The 26,283-nt window shown below is 30.2% G+C and overlaps 2 protein-coding genes across 2 annotated transcripts; one reads left to right on the top strand and one right to left on the bottom strand.

Annotated features, from left to right (window-relative positions):
* The first annotated feature begins 15,967 nt into the window (after positions 1-15,967).
* LOC132307065 (actin-depolymerizing factor 2-like) lies at positions 15,968-19,547 on the top strand. Its single transcript, XM_059804723.1, has 3 exons — positions 15,968-16,144; positions 18,733-18,998; positions 19,083-19,547. The coding sequence occupies exons 1-3, from the start codon at positions 16,142-16,144 to the stop codon at positions 19,231-19,233; spliced, it is 420 nt and encodes a 139-aa protein (XP_059660706.1). The 5' UTR covers positions 15,968-16,141; the 3' UTR covers positions 19,234-19,547.
* Positions 19,548-21,361: 1,814 nt separating this feature from the next.
* LOC132307066 (putative pentatricopeptide repeat-containing protein At5g59900) lies at positions 21,362-24,978 on the bottom strand. Its single transcript, XM_059804724.1, has one exon. The coding sequence runs from the start codon at positions 24,551-24,553 to the stop codon at positions 21,815-21,817; it is 2,739 nt and encodes a 912-aa protein (XP_059660707.1). The 5' UTR covers positions 24,554-24,978; the 3' UTR covers positions 21,362-21,814.
* Between the last annotated feature and the right edge of the window lie 1,305 nt (positions 24,979-26,283).

Raw genomic sequence — 26,283 nt, forward strand, 5'->3', positions numbered from 1 at the left:
AATTGTTAGATGTAATACCCCTAAAATTAAAAAGGATAAAATTGAGATTTAAATTTCATTCTATGTGCATTTTTGTCTATTGATTTTGTGATTGTATGTTTATGTGTCAAATTGTTATTTTATTTAATTATTGTATTTAAATAGCTTGTTGTCTTTAATTGTATTTTTGGTTTTCTGTAATTATTAATTATTTTTCTAGCATATCATAACTATTTTAATAAATTAAGTGTGTGATTATCATCTAGGGTTTTGTTTTAATTCGTTTGAGATTTATGTTAGGCCGACTAAGGTTAATTGGAATTAGGTTTTGAGTAAAGTGTATAAATATTTATCATACGTCTCCCTAGGGTTTGATAACCCTATTCACGGCATAGTGAAAATAGAGAAAGTTTTGAGAGAAACTGAGAGACACAGTTGGGAGTTTCTGGCCAAGGATTGTAGGCTGGACCAAGGAGGAAGGTTAAGAGATGTTTGTGGGCTAAACCAAGGGTGGCAGAGGAGGTTCAATGGAACTAAGGTCGCATGAAAAACCTAGGAAGAAGTTGGTGAAAGGTTTCAGATCAAAACCTTTAAAGAGGCAAGTTCTTCTCTTTCTCCTTCTCTTTGGCTCGTGTTCTGTGCACCTAGATAATCTCTAGGGTTTAATCAATCAATAACTGGAAGTTATATGTTTAATATATGTTATATGATTGATCTGTTTGCCATAAATTCAAATCTGTTTACAGTTCACATATGGTTGCTCCCAGTTTTGTTCTTAAAAGCATATTAAGTTCTGTTGTAATGTTTGTTACTGTACTTGCTTCCATCTTCTATAAACGAACCATGGGGATGTTAATGGGGTGATAAAAGACCTTAGGTTCAGTATTATTGAGGAACAGAGGGGTTGGAATGGAGCTGGGGTTGCAAAATACTTTCAGTGTTGTCCCTAAAGCACGTCTAGTTCAGTAACAAATTTGATCTATGTAATTGATTTAAATGGTTAAAAACAAACCTTTGGGATGCTAGTGGATATTAATAAGACCCTTAGGATCAGTTTTGAAACCAACTGAATGGCAGAAACATGCCGGAGAAGAAGCAGAAAGTCAGAACGGGGAAAGGAGCTCTCAAAGGAGGTGAGAGCCGGCTCCATGGATGTGGGAGCCGGCTCCCATACTCATTGAGCCGGCTCTACATTCTTAGAGCCGGCTCCAGGCTCAAAAAAAGAGCCTGCGCTTGGAATTTAGAGCAGGCTCTTTCAAATAGTGATTTTCTGAAAAAAAATTTTACGATCTGTTTGCAACTGTTGGAGCATAGGAACTGTTTGGATGGGTCTGGGTCTACACAGAGGTATTAAGAAATTTCTTTTGGGTGTAATTAAGGCCTTAAGTTGATTAAAGTTGACCTCTAAGTCAATGGGACAAACAGTATAAAATTAAGGAATTTTGTATGCTGTTAACGGAGGGAAGAGAAATAAATTGCTTAATTAAATTTCAGCAATTGTTATGGGATTTAGTAAGTTATTTAAACTTATTTTATATACATGGTGAAGTATTTTAATAACCAATTGGACTTGTGGCATAGTGTATGGCTCCGTGCTAAAAGATGAAACAGAATATGAGTATACAACTTAGTACGCTGTTATCGGACGAAAGGAACTAAATTGCCTAGATTAGTTTAGCAATTAATTGGACTATACTATGATTATAAAACTTATTTGTAATGCATGATAGAGTCATATATATATTAGATGTGATCTACGCATGCTTTGGATGCTAGTTATTGAACCTTTAAACCGTTTTCTACAAATACATGGTTTAACTCTTGGATTTAAATTGCTGAAACTATAAATAGTCTCCTGCAAGTATTTGGGACGGTTCTGGATGGTAAATTGCTAAACTGTTAGTTATGTGTTGTAATTTACATGGGTTGGATGTTAATTGTGGAATCTTATATATTATTCTACAGTTAATTGGATTATGGTTTTGAACTGTAATTGTTGTGGCATTGTATAAACTATTCTGCAATGATATGAATAATTGGTTTTGGACTATAAATTACTTGCTTATTATTTATATGTTGTAATTTATATGGATATGGAGGATTGTATGCACCGGTATGGGACGGTGACATACTAGGTATGGTTTAGCTCAAAACGCTCATTCCTACCTTATGGATTTTAATTGGTGAACAGTTCTACCTGTTCAATCAATTATATGGATTTTGTGGATTGTATGCACCGGTATGGGACGGTGACATACTAGGGACAGACTGATTCAAAATAACTCAGTTCTACCTATTTTGGATTAAGGGTTCGAATTATAAAAACATAATTTGTGATACCCCCGGATTTCCGAATGCGGGTTGGCCAGGCCCACGCCCGATTACCCGAGGATATCAAAACAATTAGCAATTTAATGAACACAGAATACAATATAGAAAACAAGAATGAATAAAATTTTGCTGAAAAGAACCTAGAATGATAATCCAATAATTGAAAACCTCAGAATAAATAATTTCATTGATAATTAAAACTATTTTGATACAACTGATCCACCACGAATGGAAATCGTTCTCCAATTTATACAACTCGGGAATCCATCTAGTGGACCCCTAAAATATCCAATGGTACTCAAAAGACTGGAACAAAACCCAAGTCTTAACCTGAAATAAAATCCTACGCCATCAGTAGAGTGAATAACTGTATCTGCTCAGCACGATCAAGCTCTACAACCCAGAACTGACGAACACCTGAAAAAAATAATAAAAGGGTGGGTCAGGCCCACGAGCAAGTTCTAATCTAACTGCAATCCATACAGTGACCCGATACACAGATACACCATAGATACCTCACAATATCTATCTAGTCTATACATATATATATCCACACTATGGGACCTTCACTGAACTACAGTAGGGATCTCAACCTAAATAGAAGGCAACATGCGAATACGCACCCAAAGGTGGGCATGAGTACCTAGACCTAACAGGGTACACCCAACCTACTATAACTAGCTACACATCCACTGCATATACGCACCCTAACCAACAAGTTTGAGACTCAAGCTCAACTCGTGGTACCATAAACATATATATCTAAACTCCGTTCCTGACCATTCATAAGAAATCCAATAAGTCATTCGGCGTATTCAACCGTACCGACTTATATATATATAAGGAGGATTTATTTAACAACCCGTTCCCTTATTCCAAAATAGGTAGGACTGAGTATTTTAAATCAGTCTGTCCCTAGTATGCCACCGTCCCATACCGGTGCATACAATCCACAAAGTCCATATAATTGATAGAACCAGTCATACTGTTCACCAATTAAAATCCATAAGGTAGGAATTAGCATTTTGAGCAAAACCATACCTAGTATGCCACCGTCCCATACCGGTGCATACCATCCTCCATATCCATGTAAATTACAACATTCAAATGATAAGCAAGTAATTTACAATGCAAAACCAAACCCAGATAATTGACAGAATTTTAATGTGAGAATTCAGCAATTAAAATCCAATACATAATTCTAAATAATTGGTCAAATTTAATATAAGAATTCAGCAATCATAATCCAATATATGATTCCAAATAATTGACCGAATTAAGTATAAGAATTCAGCAATTATGTTCCAATACATAATTCCAGGTAAATTACAAGACATAAATAATAAGCACGTAATTTATAGGCCAAAACTAACCATCCACATCGTTGCAGAATAGTATTTAGTATTTCAACAACTTAAAACCAAAACCATGTAAATTACAGACTACGAATGATAGTACAGCAATTTAAAATCCAAAACCAATATCCAATTAATTACAGAAGATTTTTAAATGTTTCAGCAATTTAAATCCAAACAATTAACCATATAGTTGCAGGGGATGATTTAATAAATCAACAACTAACATCCAGAGCCTGCATAGATTACATCTAACACATCAATGACCCCATACTATATTTAAGACCATTTTATAAATATATTACATCCCACTGGAATGCCTAAAAATAAGCTTAAGTATTTAAAACTTCATCCATCCACCAACCGTATACAATTGTACATAAGTGTTATACAGTTTGATCCGTTAATTTAGAATTAACCTTAAATTAATTTAGGGTCTTAATAACACCCAAAAATTAACTATTTAATCCCCCCGTGAAGTCTTATTAAATTTCTAAAATTTAATCAAGCCATTTAGTTCCTTTCTCTGTTAGTAGCATACACCGTGGTATATTTTTACACTGCTTCATCCTTTGTCTTAAAGACTTAAACCATGCAACATTAAGTTGAATAACACTTAAAATTAACTACTTAGATCCTCTGTTAAGTCCCTACAGTTCATTAGCATCACTCATAAGCTCAAACAGTGCTCAAAACACCAAACAGAGCCCTAAAACCACTTTCTGGACGTAAAACAAATTGGAGCCGGCTCTTGGAATGGAAGAGCCGGCTCTTCCCCTATTGGAGCCGGCTCCAATCCCCTAGGATCCGGCTCTTGCTGAAGGGGAGCCGGCTCTTGACTTCTTAGAGCCGGCTCTCTCCCTCTTGAGAGCCTCCAGTTCATCTCTGCTCCGTTTTTTACCTATCTGCTCGTTCTCTGGTCAGTCCCTACCCTTCCGTTTATTTCTTAAACTGATCTTAAGGGTTTATTATCACTCTATTAACATCTCCAAGGTTTGATTACAGTAATTTAAAATAATTACAAAGTTTAAGGTTGCTATTGAACTTACCAAGCTTTTAGTATCAAAACTGAAACTATATGCAGAAACAGAAACGGAACAGATTGCACACGTATTTAAAACAGAATAATAACATCCCTATGAGTTCTGTATAACCCCAGTAGAGTTCCTATATTGTGTCTACAAAAGTTGCAGTCAAATACAGAAACTAAGGCTACGATGGAAACCATATGCTTAAAGTACAGAAAACTGAAACACCACTTGCATACACTGTAACAGATATTGATTTTAACACATACAGACCAACAATATAACACGTAATAAACATATCAATTCCAGTTTCTGCTTGATTAAACACTAGAGATTATCTAGGTGCACAGAACACGGCCCAAAGGGAAAGAGGATGATAGAACTTGCCTGAATAGGTTTGCAAACAAACCCTTGTTGCCGTTGGTCTCAGTTTTTTCAACATCCACTGAAGCTTGTCTAACCTCCTAGAACCTCTGCTCATTCCTTCTCCTTGGTTAAACCTTGGAATCCCAGTCGAAATTCTCACAAACTGCTCTGTTCTCACCAAAACTCCCTCTGTAACTCTCTCTATTTGGCAGACTTTTCCGTGTAAAAGCTACGACAATATGTAACCCTAGGTTTAACATATACTGAGGTATTTATAATTGCTAGATTAAAACCCTAACCCACAGAGCCCTAACTTCGTCGGCCTACAAAGTAACCCAGTTTAGTTACATATCAGATGCTTATGAGACGGCTCCAAAAAACCCTAACTAGAACGTATCTAAAACCCTAGTTAATAGGAATTACATAATTACCCTGTTCAAAAATTAAATACTTAATAAATAATTAATTTAATAAAACCCATTAATTAAATAAAATAAGCAAGCAACGAATCACTTAAAACACATAAAATAAATAAAACAATTAATTAAAATAAACCAACAAATAAAGAATTACACCCTTAATTAAAATAAACAAACAATTAAAAAAAAAACACAATGAATTAAAATAAACAAACAATTGGACACATAAGCATATAGATACAAAATCAATTTAATATGCACAAAAATAAAATTTAAATTCCATTTTTATCCCTTTTGAAATTAGGGGTATTACATAATTCTCCTTATACTTAAGTCTGTGCAGCTGAATAAGCTGAACGACTTATTGGATTTCCTATGGATGGATATGAATGGATTTTAAATATATGTTTATGGTACCACGAGATGAGCTTGAGTCTCAGACTCGTTGGTTAGGGTGCATATATGCAGTGGATGCGTAGCTGGCTATAGTAGGTTGAGGTGTACCCTGTTAGGTCTAGGTACTCATGCCCACCTTTGGGTGCGTTTTCGCATGTTGCCTTCTATTCAGGTTGAGACCCCTACTGTAGTCCAGTGAATGTCCCTTAGTGTGGATATATCTATATGTATGGACTAGATAGCTATTGTTGAGATATCTAGGGTGTATCTGCATATCGAGTCACTGTTTGGATTGTAGTTAGAGAAGAATTTGCATGTGGGCCTGACCCACTCTTATTTTTATAGGTGTTCGTTAGTTCCAGACTTAGAGCTGGATCGTGCTGAGCAGATACAGTTATTCACTCCACCGATGACCAGGGTTTTATTTCATATTTTAGACTTGGGATTTATTTCCAATCTTTTGAGTTCAGTGAGATATTTTAGGGGTCCACTAGATGGATTCCCGAGTTGTAATAGAAATGGAGAAGTAGGATGTATCAGAATCATTCTTTGTTAATTAAATTTTATTCTGAGGTTTTTGGATTATTATTCTAGTTTCTTTTCAGCAATTTATTTATTCTTGTTTTTCTTATTTGTATTCTGTGTTCGATTATTGCTAATTGATTTGATATCCTCGGGTTAACGGGCGTGGGCCTGGCCAACCCGTATCCGAAAATCCGGGGATATCACATTAGATACTGGATTTTATTTAGAGATCATTGGATTATTGGTTTATGTTATCACGGGTCCTTGATTTACGGGATTCTCGAGTTGTAACTTTTGGAGAATTATTAATGGAATTTTTATTTAATAGATTTTTCTTCAGCGATTTATTTATTCCTTATTATTCATTTTTGTACTATGTGCTTGTTTGAAATACTTTAATTATTTTGATATCCCCTGATTTTGTGCGCGGACTTGATCAACCTGTGTTCCGAAATTAGGGAGTATTACATAATGTCTTTTTCCTTTCATTGTTTTTATTCAATTTAAAAATGTTAACTACAAAATTAAGAAAATCTGTGATTATGATTGTCAAGTATTTGTTTGTAATTTGATTTTTCTATAAAATTCTTATGAATTTATTCAAGACTTGGTTTTTTATGGGGGAAAACGTAACATTATTCTCTTTTTTTACTTTAATTTCTTTTATAAGCTATCATTTTATAAAAAATAATAATAATAAAAAAAATCCCTTTTTATCCTAGCAACTCCAATGGAGTCTCTAAAAATTGGCTCTCTGAATTTGCCACATCAACTTTTTTCAAGAGCCACATCAACATTTTTAAGAGCGACGTCAGCATTTTAAAGTCTTCAAATTTTAGTTATCGCATGTACTCCAATAGTGCATTTTCGCTCTCCAAAAATATTAATATTTTTAAAAAAATTTGTTTTTTATTTTTTTTCCTAATCGCTATATCATACAAAAAATTTAAACAATACAATATTTATTATGAATTATAAAAATTAAAACAATACAATACATTATGAATTTAAAAAGTAATAACAATAATACAATATCATTATTAAAATCAACTAGGAAAAACACAACAATCATATGGGAAGCCTGAGATAATCCTATGGAAAGCTTGAGTTACTGCGTGAAAGTATAGATTCTAATATTTCATTTTGGCATTCAATTAACCATGCTTGTGTCAGTTAAACAGTGCTTTAACAGACTCAAATATATATATATATATATATATATATATATATATATATATAATTATTTTGAAAATAAAATAAATATTTTGAAAAAAAATTAAAAAAAATATGTTTTGTGTCAATATAGCCGTTAAGGCATTGTTTGGCTGACCCAAATAGTGCCTAAAACGACTATAATGTCAGTAGGAATATTGAAAACTTTAAAAAGGGAAAAAAAATCACTTTTCTCCATTTTTTAAAAACTTTTTTTATCCAAAAAAACCTTTAAGGCACTGTTTGTGTCAGTCAAATAGTGTCTTAACGGTTATTTGGTTCAATTATGTTGAAAAAAAAAAAAACTAATTTTTGGAATTTTTTTCACAGCCAAACACGCCCTTAAATTTATTCTAGGCCACAAAAGTTTAAAAAACAAAAAAAAATGGATGGGTCCGTACAAGTCAGCTTGTAATCGCTAATTGGGTTGCCCTTTTTGGCAACTCATTACGCAACCCAAAAAATGGAGCCCTTATTTTGGAGACTCTATTGGACTGACCCAATCATTAGAGAAGGCCCAAAATCTCTAAAAACAGGTTGGAGCTACTCTTAATTATCCAAACTGAGCATATAAGGGTGGAAGGATAGGAAAAGAATAGCAATGGGAGGAGATATGAAAAGAATTAGAGGGAAAAGAATGGATTCGCTGACTCCTCTGATTTGAAAAATAAAAATAAAAAATGAATTGAAAGGAAGGGATACTGCGTTTAATGAGATGTTCACACTATCAATTTTACCCTACAATTTATGAAGAACAAAAACGAATAAGGCATTTAATTGCAAAATCTTCCATAAACTATATCGCTTTAGTAGATTTTCCTCTCGGAGACTATTTGCCTCGTGAACTATTAAATGTCACAAACAAGGCCAGCAATGTAATTTTCATTACAGTCATTAAATTCATATTTAAAATTCTATTATACCCTTGATTAAATTGTAATATCTAGTGGCAAAATTCCCCTTGATTCTTTGAACTTCAAAATGTTGCAAACAACACAGCAGTGTAATTCTCGTCTAGATTATAGTTTGTAGCCTATATATATATTTAGAGGTATATATTAAAGAGGAGCGACATATATATGATGGAGCTTATACGCATATATAGCAAAGATAGCTATCAATCTATATACTTATTACCGAAAAAAGAAAAATAAAAAAAGAGAGCAATATAGAGCCATAGAGCCAGAGAATATTGTGCAAGTGAGACGGAGCATCTTTAGCGGTTTGTTAAGTTTTTTCGGAAAAATTATATTTTTGTGACTAAAATTAAACATAATTGCTCTATAGTGACCTTAAAGTCAAGAAAAGGTGAATAGTGACCAATGTTAAAACTTAATTGATCTTAAGTGACCATTTGAGGATAATATGGTAAAAAATACTTAAATGTTTGATAAACATTTTAAAAATTAATTTTAGATGACAAAACTGCAATCCAATACAAATAATAATTCATTGAATTTATCCTCCTATTCTCTCTCTTTCTCTAATCTAACGTTTTCTTTTTTCCTTTTTAGTTTGCAATTTGCCAATTTAAAAAATTAAGGTTTCTTTATCAATATTATCTTTTTTCCACCCTTTATCTATTTTTCAAGGCTCCCCACCATGAAATCAAAAACATTTATATTGACGCGCAAATCAAGAAAACAAGTTTCATCCCAAAATGCTCTTTATATAATATTTTGGCGGGTCCCTTCTCACTCTGTTGCTTTAATATATTATCTTTTCTGGATGATTCTATGCTCATGCCTACATACAAGGATGTGTTTAGGGTTATAGATAATCTCAATAACAACTCATATGATAACTTCATATTTACAAACCATTGATGTGTATACTTTTGAAACACCCATAAACAGTTGGCAAAATTCTGAAATTAATCAACAATAGTCATTATTTCTTCAATTATAACTCAGTAGTATTAAAAACATCCTAAAAATTACAATCTTATATCTTAAGGAAGATCTCTCAAACAAATCAACTTATAAAGTATAATAACTATCCCTTGAAAATAATGAATAAGAAGAAAATTTACAATTTTCTCGTCTTACCTCTTAGAATCTTAGAGAGAACGATGTATAACATTTGTGCTAAGTTTTCTCCCATCTTGGTCTTCTCTTCTGAGACTCAAGCTAATAATCTATCGTCTTTTGTTAGTCAATTTAATTAAGTGTTTATTTAGGTTAATGTAGAAGTTAAATTTGTCCACTTACATAATAATATATTATGAGAAGGTTATTGAGATAATAAACCATCAAATGGTCACTTAATATCATTTAAGTTTCAGCATTGATCACTATTTACCTTTTCTTGACTTTAAGATCATTATAGAGCAATTATGTTTAATTTTGGTCACTAAAATATAATTTTCCAACCAGTGTCATACCCAAGGGCCCTACATAACTTTTACAAACCTACTTTATTCAGTTTACTTTTTAGTAATTAAACCTCACGTCCCAATCCTCCTCAATTAGGAAAAAAATAATAATTTCCCCCTATATTTCATTTTCACATCCCGCCAATAGCAAACCTTTTATCGCCACTGGAATTTTAACTTATAACAAATAATAAAATAAAATTTAAGTATGTAGAAACTACGTGATTAAAATATATACCTAATTTTTGGTTAGTACACATTTATCTTATTAAAATATAATGTAAAAATGATAAAAAAAAAAAGTTTAAAAAAATCCTAGAATCTACCGTATGATTGCAGAAGATAAGATCAAACGAAAGTGATAAATCAAACTATGTTTATTAAAAATAAAAAAATAAAAATAGTCGAGCAGTTCTTACCTTACCGCCAATTACATATTCTTCTCTACTCCACTCTAAAAAAGTGGGAAACAAAGAGGCGTAAAGGAATGAGAGAGAAGAAAGAGAACCGCGAGTGGGAAAGGGGAGGAGAGAGAAAATATGCAAAATGCGTAAAGGAATGAGAGAGAAGAAAGAGAACCGCGGGTGGGAAAGGGGTGGAGAGAGAAAATATGCTTACATGGTAGTGTAAAAGTATTGTGTAAAATACACAACCCTTTTACACATTAGTGATGTGACAATGTATCTTAACATATTGTTGGAAATGAAAAAATTTTATAAATCACATGTGGTTGTATATTTTATACAAAAGAATTTTTTAACAGACGGCTGGAAATGCTCTTAAGGCTTATAAAATCAGCTTTTCAAGGTCATTTTTGGATTCTTAAATATATCTATACTATTATTAAATGTGTAAAGTGTTTCAGTGTTTTATTTATTTATTTATATAAAAAAAATATTTATTAATTGAAATAAAAATAGTTTTTGTAAAAATAGTTTCTATAAAACTTTAAAAATTACCTAATAAAATCAATCATATTCTATATAAAACTCTTATTTTTAGTTATTTTTTATGGATAATTATAGTTTCTATAAAATTCTAAAAATTAACTAATAAAATCAATCACATTCTATATAAAACTCTTATTTTTAGTTATTTTTTATAGATAATTATCACAATATAACCGGCCCGGCCCAATTATGATTATGTCATTATCAGAAAAAGACACATGTCATCATCCTATTCATCCAAGAAGCCTATAAATAGAGGCATAGAGGAAGGAGGAAAGGGTACAGAAATTGAGAATTCTATAAATTCATAATTCCAGAGTAAAATACAGAAGCTCTGCCAAAGAGTTTCAGTATTTATTTATTTATATAAAAAATATTTATTAATTGAGTTAAATTTCATAGTAAAATACAAAAACTCTGTTAAGAGTTTTCAGTATTTATTTATTTCTATTAAAAAATATTTATTAATTGATATAAAAAGAGTTTTAATCTATATTATTATTAGATGTGTGAAGAGTTTCATTATTTATTTATAGAAAAAAATATTTATTAAATGATATGAAAAGAGTTTTTACTAAAACAAAAAAAAAAAAAAAAAAAAAATCTATAAAACAGTAAAATCTACATAATAAAATTTAAATTTACCTATTTATCTATTTATTATTATCCATTTTTAATGAAAGAAAATCTAATTAGACAAGATTTATTAATATAAAAAATATTTATTAATTGATATAAAAAGAGTTGAATTTCAGAGTAAAATACAGAAGCTTTGTCAAAAAGTTTGAGTATTTCAATATTTATTTATTATTTATTTGTATAAAAAATTATTTATTAATTGATATAAAAAGAGTTTTTATCTATACTATTATTAGATGTGTAAAGAGTTTCAGTATTTATTTATTTATGTAAAAAAATATTTATTAAATAATATGATAAAACACTAAAATCTACATAATAAAATTTAAATTAACCTATTTATCTATTTATTATTATCAATTTTTTTAATAAAATAAATCTAATTGGACAAGAATTATTAATATAAAAAATATTTATTAATTGATATATAAAAGAAAATAATTTTTATATAACTCTACTATGAGTTTCTTAATAAAATTAAATCTAATTAGACAAGTATATATTTTTAAAAAATAAAATAATTTCTATAAAACTCTATTACAAATTACGTATTTTATTTTCCATAAAACTCTATCAACAGAGTTTCTATAAAACTCTAACACAAATTACCTGTTTATCTATTTATTATAAGTTTTTTAATAAAAAAGAAACCTAATTAAACAAGTATTATTAATATAAAATTTATTTATTAACTAATACAAAAAGAGTTTCAGTATTTCGGTATTTATTTATTTATATAAAAAAATATTTATTAATTGATATGAAAAAAGTTATTATAAAAAAAAAAAAAATAATCGAAAAAAAAAAAACTCTGTAAAACTCTCAAAACTATCTAATAAAATTCAAATTAACCTATTAATCTATTTATTATTATGAATTTTTTAATAAAAGTAAATTTAAAGTTTCAGTATTTATTTATTTATTTAAAAAATATTTATTAAATGTGGAATGAGTTTTAATATTTCAGTATTTATTTGTTTATATAAAAAAATATTTATTAATTGATATAAAAAGAGTTTTTATAGAAAAAAAAAACTTCTATAAAACTCTAAAATTTACCTAATAAAATTCAAATTAACTTATTTATTATTATCAATTATTTAATAAAAGAAAACCTAATTTTCTGAGTAAGATACAGAAGTTGTGCCAAGGTGTTTAAGTATTTATTTATATATATAAAAAAATATTTATTAATTGATATAAAAAAAGTTTTTATCTATAATATTATTATATGTGCAAAGAGTTTCTGTATTTAACTATCTATTTTTATAAAAAAAAATATTTATTAATTGATATGGAAAGAGTTTTTATATATATAAAAACAAAATGTCAATCAACCTCTAAAATCTATCTAATAAAATTTAAGTTAATCTATTAATCTATTTATTATTATGAATTTTTTAAAAAAAGAAAATCTAATTAGACTAGAATTATTAATATATAAAATATTTATTAATTGATATATAAAATAAAATAAATTTTCTAAAATTCTACCATAAATTAACTTTTATTATGAGTTTCTTAATAAAAATAAATCTAATTAAACAATGATATATTTAAAGAAAATAAAATAATTTTTATAAAACTCTATCACAAATCACAAATTTTATTTTCAATATAACTCTATCACAATAGACGAAGATATAATATTTAAAGAGTTTCTATAAGATTTTAACTCAAATTTTCTATTTATGTATTTATTAAGTGTTTTTTTTTAATAAAAGGAGATCTAATTAGACAAGTATTATTAATATAAATAATTATTTATTAATTGATCTAAAAAGAGTTTTTAAAAGAGTTTCTATAAAATTATATCACAAATTACCTATTTATTTATTTTTAATAAAAGAAAATCTAATTAGACAAACATTATTAAGATAAAAAAATATTTATTAATTAATATAAAAAGTTGTTTGGAAAGAGTTTCTATAAAACTCTAACACAAATTATTTTTTTATCTATTTATTATGAATTTTTTAATAAAATGAAATCTAATTAGACAAGAATTATTAATATAAAAAAATATTTATTAATTGATATAAAAAGTGTTTTTTAAAGAATTTGAATTAAATTGTAACAAAAATTACTATTTATTTATTTATTATAAATACATTTCCAGAAAATATAATAATTTCTATAAAATTGTACCACAAATTATCTATTTTATTTTCTTTAAAACTCTATCACATATAACTTGTTTTTATCTATTTATTGTGAGTTTTTTTATGAAGGAAATCTAATTAGACAACAATATATTTAAAGAAAATAATTTTTTTTTTAAAAAAAGTTTATATAAAATTCTAATAAAAATTACCTATTTATGTATTTATTATGAATTTTTTAATAAAATATAATATAACTAGACAAGAATTATTAATATAAAAAATATTTAATAATTGCTATAAAAAAAAATTATTTTTCTAAAACTCTATCACAAATTATCTTTTATTATGAGTTTTTAATAAATAAAAAAATATATAATTAGACAAGGATATATATATTTAAATAAAATAAATAATTTATATAAAATTCTACCACAAATTACCTATTTTATTTGCAATGAAACTCTATTGCATTAGATAATGATATATTTAAATAGTTTTTATAAAACTCTAACACAATTTACCAAAACTTTACTACAAATTAAATATTTTATTTTCTTTAAAACTCTATCACATATAACCTGTATTTATCTATTTATTATAAGTTTTCTAATAAAATAAAATCTAATTAAATAATGATATATTTAAAGAAAATAAAACAATTTCTATAACTCTATCACATTAGACAAGGATATATTTAAAGAAAATATATAATAATATAATAATACATATAAATAAAATATAAATGTTAAAGAATTTGAACAATGCAGTATTTATTTTTTAATATAAAAAATATTTATTAATTAATACAAAAAGATAACTCTATCACATACAAGTATATAACCCTTGTATTTATCTATTTTTTATGAGTTTTTTAATAAAAGAAAATCTAATTTTAGAAAGATATATCTTAATAAAATAAAATAATTTCTATAAAATTCTACCACCAATTACATATTTAAAGAAAATAAAATATAACCTAGGGTCTTCCAAAAACCACAAACTCCATATAATAAATTTTTATATCAATTTCAATCTAATGTATAATTAATATAATTGAATTTCTATTTTAAAATTTAATTAAAAATTAATATAATTGAATTTCTATTGTAAATTAAAAATTATACTAAATTTCAAATTATTTAATAAAATTCAAATTACAAATTACCTAATAAAATTCAAATTACCTAAAAAAATTTGTTACTTTGCAAAACTTAAATATTTCACTATTAAAATAAAAAATTATTATTTAATAAAAAATAAAATATACATATTTCAGTATTAATATAAAAACATAAAAGAATTTATTAATTTAGGAAACTTAAACTCTATCAAATATTTCAGTATTTATTTATTAATATAAAATAAATTTTTATTAATCAATATGAAGACAAAAATTTTATAAGTTACAAAATATTCACCACGTGTATCGCACGTGCCTTTTCCTAGTATATATATATATATATATATATATATATATATATATAAATAACCATGTAACTATGAGATGTTCCATTTAAAGTTCGTGTCCTACGTCTTAGTAATAGATTAGTGTTGTTGGTATTACAATTTATAAGGAGGCCGTATGCTAATAAAAGAAAAAATAGCACAGGGTGATGTATCGGAAAGATTTGTATTCTGCCTTTTGTATTATCAATTAATTATATTTTGTATATTAATAAAAATATTTTATTTTAGTGAGTTTAATTATTACATGTTAATATTTAATTAGTTGGTGGTATAATATTATTAACAAACTAAATAAATAATTGATAGTAAAGAGAATGATATGCTAAAAAGTTAATATATGGATGATATGAATAAAAAAATTTCACAGTAATATATATATATTTTTATTATTATTTTTTTTTTGGGAATTAACCCTATACATGTGCTATACATACTAGCTCCAATGGAGGCAGGATAATGAAATTCATAATTAAATACACAAAAAAACAATAATAAAAAGTCAAAACCAATGGGATAAATAAGAACTTCCCCATGCTATGGTTGTTTTTCCAGGGAAATGGAAATCGAATTTGCTTAATTCACCTCCAAAAGATCCCCATCCCTATTTTTTTTAATAATAGTTGGTCCATTTCATGCAATGGCATTAATTTTTTATTTTGATGAAATAAAAAAATCCTACAAATAAAAAAAAAAAAAAAAAAAAAAAGGACAGCACCTTCTGAGGGCGCGTCGGACATTTTAACAAAAGTAACGTGTCTTACTATCATTGGTCCGACATACTTTCTTTTCTGCTGTGATGTACGATGAACACCACCTTGATATTTAGATGGCAGCCACCGAAAACGAAGGTCTCAGTTGCATTCTCATCTGTTATATCTGTGAGACAAGTATTTGGGAGTCTCCTCTCGCTATATATATATATCGCCAAGCTCTATATTTTCTGCATCCATTTCTGTTTAATCGACCTCGATCTTCTCCAATCATCTCTCTACACCATGGTGAGTATCACACTTTTATTTCTCTATGGTTTCTTTTTTGTGCTTTTAGTCGATTTCCGTGTATGCATGTGTATATCTGTGTAAGTATGCATTATATTTGTTTGAATTTACATGTAATTTTTTGCTCAATCTATGATCTCCTAGGTTTTTTTGTGAAGAAACCCTATGTAATTTAGGTTTTTGTGAAGAAATTCTAGTTCGTTTATTTGATTTAGGTTTGACTGTTAGTTAATCATTATTCTTCAGCTCATAGATCTGTTTTGCGCTAATTGTGGGTAGTGATTTCTGAATGTCATGTAGATTATGATTTGTGTAGTTGTCTAGTAATTGGTTGTTGGATTCGATCGCTGATTTTTCAACTGGATTTAGTGTTGATTGTTGTCAAATCAGTGGATACCTAATGAAGTTTTTGAAAAATATGAGATTATACATTGGTTTAATTGTATTTTTAGACTTAAAAGCAAAAATAAGCTTCAATTGTGTCTCTAAATTCCATGTTTAATTGTGTAGTATTTTTTTTAATTAAGGATTGTTTAGTTTCCTTGTGTAATTGATGTTTCATGATTGGATATAGATTTCATTATGGTACATAGAAAATTTAGAAAAAGTTCAGCGTGTTTGGTTATGTCTCAAGAAATGCATATGTAAAGGATCAAAAAGATTATGAGGTTTTCTAAAAGTATTAAATTTTAGATGGAAAAGATTTTGGGAATGCACTTCTTGATTGAAATGCACTCTAAAAAATAAGCATGGCCTTTTTTTTTTATAAAGAAACTCGCAATGCATCCTGCCATGCCCTTACACTTACTTCCTATTGTGAGGGAAAAATTAATTTTAAAAATAAAGGCAACGACCACTTCATTGTTTGTGTGATTTTTCTTGTCAAGAAATTGTCTGTTATCCTGCTATAACTTTGTTGATCCTTTCAAGTTCCTCTGATACAGAACTAGTTCTGTTGTATATTTTTAGGGATGGGGACAAATGGTGGTTTATTCCGTGATACTTCTTTTACTTTGAAAAACAAGTATCTTGAGCTTAGAACCATCCTAAATCTCGTTTGCTCTTATGCTCTACTTGTGTTAATTGATTATGTGAGGATTTTGAATCTGATGGCTTTTTATGAGAAAAAAAAAAGGAGTTTTTGGTAGCCAGCTAGATAAATTACATACTATAAATTGGGAAAAAAATCAAGAAAATTTGTTTACAACAAAAGATACTGTATTATGCCACCTTATTATCATTTTTAAAAAGTATAACAATACAGTCTATTATTTATTCATAGAATTTTATTAGTTATAAGTGGATATTCTGCAATGGATTTCATAACACTCTGTTTTGGAGATCAACAAGCAGCCTTCGTTGGGTCCCCCTGCTTCTTGACTATTTTTTTATAAAAAATTAGATATGATTTAGCTGGTTTATTTTAGACTGATAGATTGTTAATTACATATGATTTAGCTGGTTCATGTTATAACTGATAGACTGTTAATTTTGGCTTTGTCTTCAGTTTCCTCTGTATGACAACTTGTAGTTTGCCCACGGTTGATGACTTCAATCATTTTTAATTTAAACTGAGCCATCATGATTCAAGACATGAAGATTTTTTGATTTTTTAATTTTCTATTGTTGATATATTTTTGGCAATGATTACTTGATAAATGTTACTTGTTTTAATTTGAACAATTCTTATTTCATTACCTACTATTTGTTTATGAATCGTCATCCTCAAGTGAAGAAGTCATATGAATCTAATGAATATGGTTAGCTTTCTCTACTACATCCCGAATGTTGTTGGTAATTGGACTTTGTTATGGGCAAAAGTAGCGCTTTTACATAACATGGTTGATTTAACCTCGCTCTTTTGATATTTTATTTGAACACATGTTGGCAAAATAAGCATGTTGATTCTTTTAACTATATAAAGGAAAAGAAAGGGAGGGGGTAAGAAAATAATAAAGAGATAGGATAGGATAGGAGATAGGAGAGGGCGGGCATACAACGTACTTCAAGTCTGTTGTTCACAGCAAGAAGATGAGAAAGAAAGAAAAAAGGTATATTGCCACATGCTTGCCTCTAAAATATGAGCAAAGGGAGAGAGATAGACCAAGAGAATGGAAGGGATATGGAGAGAGAACTGCCCTACCATGTATTTCTCCAAGTTATTTTATACTAATGCCTTGCTCTCTTTTTTCCTAAGAGGCCTATTTGTAAGCGCTGCAAAACCTTAATAGCATATAATTACCTTAAAAATTAACCCTAACCAACATGGTAATACACTAATAACTTGGGACATAAATTTTGTTCTTACAAGACTAAAAATTCTAAATGCAATAAAATACAGGAATAATTTGTAGGAAAGATTCCCAACATTCTTTTATAAATTTTTATAGGTGATTTGAGACCTACATAGGGAACAATGTGGTTGCTTTATCGTGACAAATTGTATTTTTGGCACGTTAGCATTATTACTGATGATAAAAAGGAACATTTGTTGAAAACTGAAAGGTGATTTGGTGTCCTTGGTTAGAAACCTTTAAGATTTATATCACGTCATTTCATTTTGGTTTTGTTATGTATTCTATGTACAGGCTAATGCAGCGTCAGGGATGGCTGTGCATGATGACTGCAAGCTGAAGTTCTTGGAGTTGAAGGCAAAAAGAACTTACCGCTTCATAGTATACAAGATTGAAGAGAAGCAAAAGGAAGTTGTTGTGGAGAAGGTTGGCGAGCCAGCTCAAAGCTATGAGGATTTTACTGCAAGTCTCCCTGCTGATGAGTGTCGATATGCTATATATGATTTTGACTTTGTGACAGAAGAGAATTGCCAAAAGAGCAGGATTTTCTTCATTGCATGGTAAAATTACATGATAGCAATCATTTGTTTCCTTTTTAAATTTCACTCTTAACTTTGTTGTTTGTTTTCTAATTATTTAAAAAGGTCCCCTGATACGGCGCGGGTGAGAAGCAAGATGATTTATGCAAGCTCCAAGGACAGATTCAAGAGGGAACTAGATGGGATTCAGGTAGAGCTGCAGGCAACTGATCCAACTGAGATGGATCTCGAGGTTATCAAAAGCCGTGCCAATTAAACAATCCCTGGTCTTGCAATGAAGTCCTTCATGCTTTTTATTTACCTATGAAAAATGTTAATAGTTTGTGGGACGTTAAACCTGGCTAAGATATGATATCGGGTGGTTGAAGTTATATGTTCCATAACAAATTCAGTGGTCTCGAGCAATATTTTATAATTTGCCTTGTTTGGAACTCATGTTCTCATCTGTGAGCTATATGTTGTGTACCGTTCATATGGGGTTGGATAACACCTTTTTGTTTTACCTTTTACAACTTTGCAATTGGATGCTTAACCTTTTTTTGGTTCAAATTTCTGGACATGTTAACGTGATCTCAGCTGAGTATTGTCTTTGTGTATTTTGTGGTTGCCGGAGACAGATGTTCATAGTTGACGTAGGCAGCATAATCCCTTAACAGTAGTTGGTTATGCAAAACATCCTGCTAACCGTCATTAAGTTGATCGGACGACTGGGCAATTTTTATCTTCTGAACTGATCTTCTCCACAGCTGTTCCTCCTTATCCTGAGAATTTTTACTCTTTTAACCGATTACCTCCACTGCTGTTCTTCCTCCTTGATACAAAAACGGAACTTCAATTCCAAGTTTTCAACCTTAAGCAGAAGTGGTGTAACCAAAAATGTCAAATTTGATAAAAATGTGAGATAAGCTTAAAATGATAAGGAAAAAACAAATAGTATAGATTGTGCAGTCCTTTTTTATAATCACCTCAACTGTACAAACACTAGCAAGCTCATGCAATTGGTTTGTCATTTTGGCTCTATACATTGATTTATATAAGGTTCCAAGAGCATACCTCCTGTACTTCCCCCATCAAATTCCCATAGAAGGTTATATTTAGGAATCCACCTTGGGCAAAGCAAGTTTCATTTTTAATCATATGTAAAGAGGAATTCTCTCAAAAGTTCAGAACATGGAAAACTCTCTGATGTTGAAGCATATCAATGTTTATAAATAGTTTGAAGTCGGAAACAATTGAAGCATCTAATAGGATAAAAGAGAGAACCGAAAAACCACATATAATAAAGTACTATGTACTTCTCCACAATGTGCTCAACTTGCTGGATTCTCAGATAGTGTTTGCTACTGTGGTTTCCAAAACAGAAATAACCTTGATAGCATACATAACAAATTAAAGCTGAAACTTTCATACAGTGGGTCATGGGCATATCTGCATTGTCACTCTCAAAATGTCACTTAATATGCAACTGAAATTGCAAAACCAACCATAAGAATGTTCAAAGTTTACAGCTCGCTTGAATTGTGTTACTCATATGTACAGGCATCCTCATGAGAGCTGAACTTACTAAGCAACATAAGCAGTGTAGCACTTGAGGTGGATCGGTAATTCAACCAATTGTAGCTAGGTTGTTCACCGAACATCTGTATCAACTACCAACAAAGAAAAGGGTAAAACTGTTCCTCAAAGCCATAATCATATCTATTATGTTAATCAGGATGAGTGACACTAGTGGTCTCAAAATGATTTTCTGAACTACAAAACTTTGTATTTACATGGCTTGTACATGCCAAATCACTAGCAGCGGCATCCTAACCGAAACCTATGAGACGAGTATCAGAGAAGTAACAAAACCAACAAATAAAAACCATATGAATATCCTGAAGAAAGAAATGTCTACCTATAAGTGAACTCTCAATGGAGAATGTGGTCTGCCTATAATTGAACTCTCAATGGAAAATGTGGATAATGAACCCATAACATGTGTTTTCTGGATAAGGAAGAAGAAAGATGAGTGCTACATAATAATGATGAGAGATATATATAAGAGAATAAAATGAAGAAAAAAGAAAAAGAAAAGCATCAACAGGTTCAATCAACCATACATATTCTAACTGCTCAACTGTAAAAATTTGTAAAAGGCAGTATATACACAACAAACTCGACAAACAAGAATGGGGAAATTTCAGCAAACTATACTAGATGAAAATTAAATAATAGAAGTGCACAACAAATTAATTTGCAACAAAATTAACCAACAGATTTTTTTTTTTTTTTTTTTTTTTTTTCCTAGTTGGTACTCACACACACGTTTCTTCTGAGACTTGAACCCCTAAACTCCCTTTGGGAAGTAAGAGGCTAATACTGCTAGGCCAGTGGCCCGTTGGTAACCAACAAAATTGATTCATTTTGCAAGAGGACTATTATTACAACTTTAATAAAAAATAAAAAATAAAAATCCTTGCAACTACACAACTTAATTGGGGAGCAGTAATTATCCGCCGGGGGGTTGGTTATTCTATGTTGTTAAATGAACTAATCTGCTAAAGGTTTCTCTCAACAGGAGGTTGTCCATCCTTCAATCATAAGTTACATTCCCATCTAAATTCTATTTCACAAAGTTGGATTAATGTACAGGAGTCCAAATATCTCTCAACTAGCAACCAAGATGTCTAGGTCTTGTTGCACAATCCCAAGGAAAATTGGGGCTGCAAACTGCCATTGTATCACTGGCAAACACAAAAAAAAATGTTCCCTAAATTGTCCACAAACAGGAGTTTGTGAAAACCAGACCTCTTTTTCATCTGCAACAAAATATACAAATGATCCTTGAAGCATTACTAACCACCGCTAGGTAGTACTGAATTCGTCAAGCAAGTTCCATGAATAAGAGAACTATATGTAGCACGATTTGGCATTAAACCCCTTCTCATCATGTCATCACGCAATTCAAAAGCTTTGGTGAGTTCTCCAGCAACACAGCAACCATATATTAAAAAATTATATGCTACTGTATCAGGATTCAGACCCTTGTTCAGCATGGAGTCCCACAGCTTCACTGCTTCCTGTAAATCACCCCTTTTACAGAACTCATAAATAATTGTTGAATAACTTATACAATCCGGGAAGATACGGTTCTCCATCATTTCAATTAGAATCTTGGCAGCTTCCTGAATTCTACCCAATTTGCAGAAACCCCGAATGAGTATATTATATGTGACGGTGTTTGCTAAGAACCCTTTAAGCATTGCATTGTGCAACAACAAAGCTTTTTCCATATATCCTTCTCTGGTAAGGTAATCAAGGAAACAACCGTATGTAATCTGATTTGGAAGGTTGCTGCTAACTAGCATTTGCTTGCAAAGAAGCTCGGCTTCATCCACAAATCCTGCTTTACACAAGGCATTTATCATGGCAGTATATGTCACAACATTCGGGATGCATCCTTCGCTAATCATTAAATTCCAAAATTCAGAAGCCTTTTTAAGATTTCCTGCTTTGCCATATGCATCAATCATATTAGTATATATAACATTATCAGGCCTCAATCCATGATCATGCATCTCCTTCAGAAGATGCAACAATCTTTTTGGATTCTGCTGTTTTAGAGCTCCATAAATAAGTACAGCATAACATACAAGATCCATGTCAACTCCTCTTTCCACCATCTCGCTGCAAGCATCCAGTGCATCCTTAAATCTTCCTTCCTTGCAATAACCATGAAGAAGGGCACTAAGGCACAGCTCATTTAACTTTTGCTGCTCTTTGTGAAGGTCATCCATGAACTCTTTGGCTTCAGACACCCTACCCGTCGAACAAAGCCCACTTATAAGAGGCCTATAGGTATATGTATCTGGTACAAGTCCCTTCTCAATCATCTCATCAAACAATTCAAAGGCTCTTACTGTATTGCCATCCCTGCAGTACCCTTCAATCATAACATTATAAGTAACTTCAGTTGGGGTGACACTCTGTTCCACCATTTCATCAAACAACTTGCTGGCTTCAGTCATCATACTTGTACGACAGAGACCAGAAATAAGCGCAGTGAAGGAGTATGTATTTGGTGAAATACCTTTCCCCGTCATCTCATGATAGAGCCTAAATGCCTTTTGCACTTCTCCTTCCTTGCAATATCCACTAATCAGTGAAGTGTAGGTGACAACAGTAGGTGACAACCCTTTGTTAATCATATTGTTAAAGAAAGCCTCTGCCATACTCAATTGACCAAACTTGCAATGCCCATTTATCAGAGAATTGAAGGGATACACGGTTGCTTTAATTCCTGCCTCAGTCATTTTATGAAGAAAAAGAAGCGCGGCATCCAATTTTCCCCTTTTGCAAAATGAATCAATCAACACAGAATATGTAACATCATTGGGGAACAAACCCTGTTTCTCCATGTTTACAAAAAGTGATTCAGCTTCTTCCAATTTGCCGCCTTTGCACAAAGAATTGATCAATGCATTGTAAACAAACAAATTAGGTAATGCCCCAAGCTTCCCCACTTTATTAACCAAATCAAAAGCCTCCACAACATTATTATTCTTCCTTAGCCCCTCAACAAGACACGAGACAGCGGCCTCACTCGGAACAAAGCCCAACTCAACCATCTCATTTATTAATTCTCGAGCAACTTTAAATTCTTGCACTTTGCACATACCAAGTATTAATGTACAATACGTGACAATATCAGCTTTCAGTCCCTTGCAACCCAACAAATTCTTGATCTCAACTGCCTCCCAAGCTCTTTGGTTCTTACAGAGACCATGAATCAAAACATTATAAGTCACAACACTCAATTCACACCCACTAGACTCCATCCAAAGGATCATTTCCCTTGCCCTATCAAAATCCTTCAATTCACATAAACTTCGAACCGCCGCAGTGTACATATAAACATCAGGCCGAACTCCAGAACTCACAATCTCATCAAACAAATCCGAAACCATATCGAAACGCCTGATTCTAACCAAGCCGTTTAAAACAGCACTAAAAGTCCTAACTTCAGGCAATAATTTACACTCCCTCATGAACTTCACAATCAGAACACCGTCCCACACCCTCTTGCTTTGCACATATGCTTGAATTAATAAATCAAACGCTAAAGTTGAAGAAAAGTTGCATTTTTCATATGAATTCATGAAACAATCAAAAACTAATCTAGGGTTGGATGTTCGCAGGAGTAGCGTTTGCAGGACCGAAGAGGCCGGCCAAAAGAGATTGGAGTGAACCAGTGCATGAATGAGAATGCAAAACGACGCCGTGGAGTGGTTGAAATTTTTGTGAAGACCTAAGAAGTTGAAGAAGCGTAATGCTAACCTGGAGTCGTCTAGGGTTTGGGCCAAGATCGTCTCGACGTGGTGTGGCTTCAAATTGTTGAAAATGGAGGTGTTGTTGAATGCGATTTTCCAGCTTTGATTGCCTCGGACGATGTCTCTGAGGGTTGCTATGAAATTTTCGTCATTATACTGATCTTCGGTGGCGGTGGACGAGGATGTGGTGGTGGTGGAAATGGGAATGGATTTGATTGGGAAATTAGGGTTTGAAAGGGGTCGATGGGAACGGAAGAGCTTCATTTTGTTGTTTCAGGACCAATTCAGGTGTGTGCGGTATTTGGGGCCATGTTTAGTGTGTGTAAATTTGCATTCCATAGGTGGAATGGCGCTTCCGGAAGCACGGAGTAATACAAACATTGAATTGTTTTTAGATACTCCATCTGTTTCAAAATAATTCGTTACTTAAAACTGTAACAAACAAATTAAAATACTTGTGAGTCTAATTGTCAAAATATTCAACTATTTTGATACAGAAGAAATAATAAAATAACGAGAAGAAGAAGAAGGAACAAAAAATAAAAATAAAAATAAAAATAAAAATTATTTAAAAAACTACACTTAAATAAATTTAAGAATATTAAATAACAAATCAATTTATTTTTAAAATTAATTTAAAATAATTACATATGCATAAATAATTATTATTTATGTCCAAAATATTCTCCGAATTCTTATTTCAAAATACCAAAATATCCTTCCTAAATCAAATAATTCTTTCATTCATAAAATTTAAAAAAACAAGACTTTTGAGTTGAGTTTCAATTTGGCATTTTTGCATATGATGTATATATTACTAAAATAAAAAACAACATATATATATATATATATATATTTATATATTTGTACAAAGAACTTCTTATATATATCGGTTCAAACCTCAAATGTCAATTTAGAAATATATAAAAAAAATTAGTAAAAGTTCATTATGAATAGAATTTTTTTTCGGTTAGTGGAAATTCATCATATATATATATATATATATATACACACATACACACACACATACAGTACACACACGGTGGAGGGAGATCATGAAAAAGCTAAATGGTTACGGCAATAAATGGTACATCAACTATCATTTTTTCTATTTATTTATAAAACATGTGTAATTAATTGAGCCAAAAAATTGATGATCATCTCAAGGCATGTACCATAGCAAAGATGATTTATATATTCTTGAGTTTAATTATATTTTTCTTTTTGGGGACTAACCTTTGATTGCCCCATTTTTTACTATATTGAATCTTTTTTATTATTTGTATAAGTTCTGTGTGTATATTTATGAAAGTTGTAGCAATATAGTTTAAAATTAAAGGAAATCTCTTATATTCCTAAATTTTTCAAGTAAAAAAAATTATTTATAGAAAGTACTTCATTTTAGAGGAATACTTTATAGTATTTTGGAATAAGTGTTTGGAGGGCATTTTAGACCTAAACAATAGTTATTGATACATATGTAATTATTTTACTTAATTCAACCAAAGTGAAAAATGAACTTTTAAAATAGACCATTTTATTATTTAAGGCTCATAACTTTAAGTTCAGTTTTCCAAAAAAAAAATTTGATAGAATTTAATTTTTTTTTTTAAAAAAATTGATGCATGAAAGTATAGTTCTAAAAGGATTAATGTGCAATCATATTTCTAAAAATTATTTTAGGTTTCAGATAGATAATAAGATCGTCACCTTTTACAAACTGATAGGTAAAAAAAAAAAAGAGGTTCTTGACCTTTCAAATAAAGCAAATGCTTTTCTCTGATAAACATGAGATACTTACATCCACAAAAATAAGAGTGCACTTAATTAGAGAGTTATATTCCCCTTCCATTTACAATCTAAATCATATTTTCCTCCTCCTTTTTTTCATTTCATTGTCAGTTGCAAATAAGAGAAAAATCATATCACTATTTTCTTTCATAATTATTCAAATAATGGTGTATTTGGTATGCAGTAATCAAATGGAATGCGGC

The sequence above is a fragment of the Cornus florida genome, unplaced genomic scaffold (assembly GCF_030987335.1).
Source record: "Cornus florida cultivar Cherokee Brave unplaced genomic scaffold, ASM3098733v1 CherokeeBrave_3.0.0_Hap2_Chr05, whole genome shotgun sequence".
NCBI classification, from domain to species: Eukaryota; Viridiplantae; Streptophyta; class Magnoliopsida; order Cornales; family Cornaceae; genus Cornus; species Cornus florida.

Coding starts and splice junctions, on each gene's coding strand:
- LOC132307065 (XM_059804723.1), top strand. Junction 18,999..19,082: donor AGGATTTTCTTCATTGCATG/GTAAAATTACAT, acceptor TTATTTAAAAAG/GTCCCCTGATACGGCGCGGG.
- LOC132307066 (XM_059804724.1), bottom strand. CDS start 24,553: ATGAAGCTCTTCCGTTCCCATCGACCCCTTTCAAACCCTAATTTCCCA.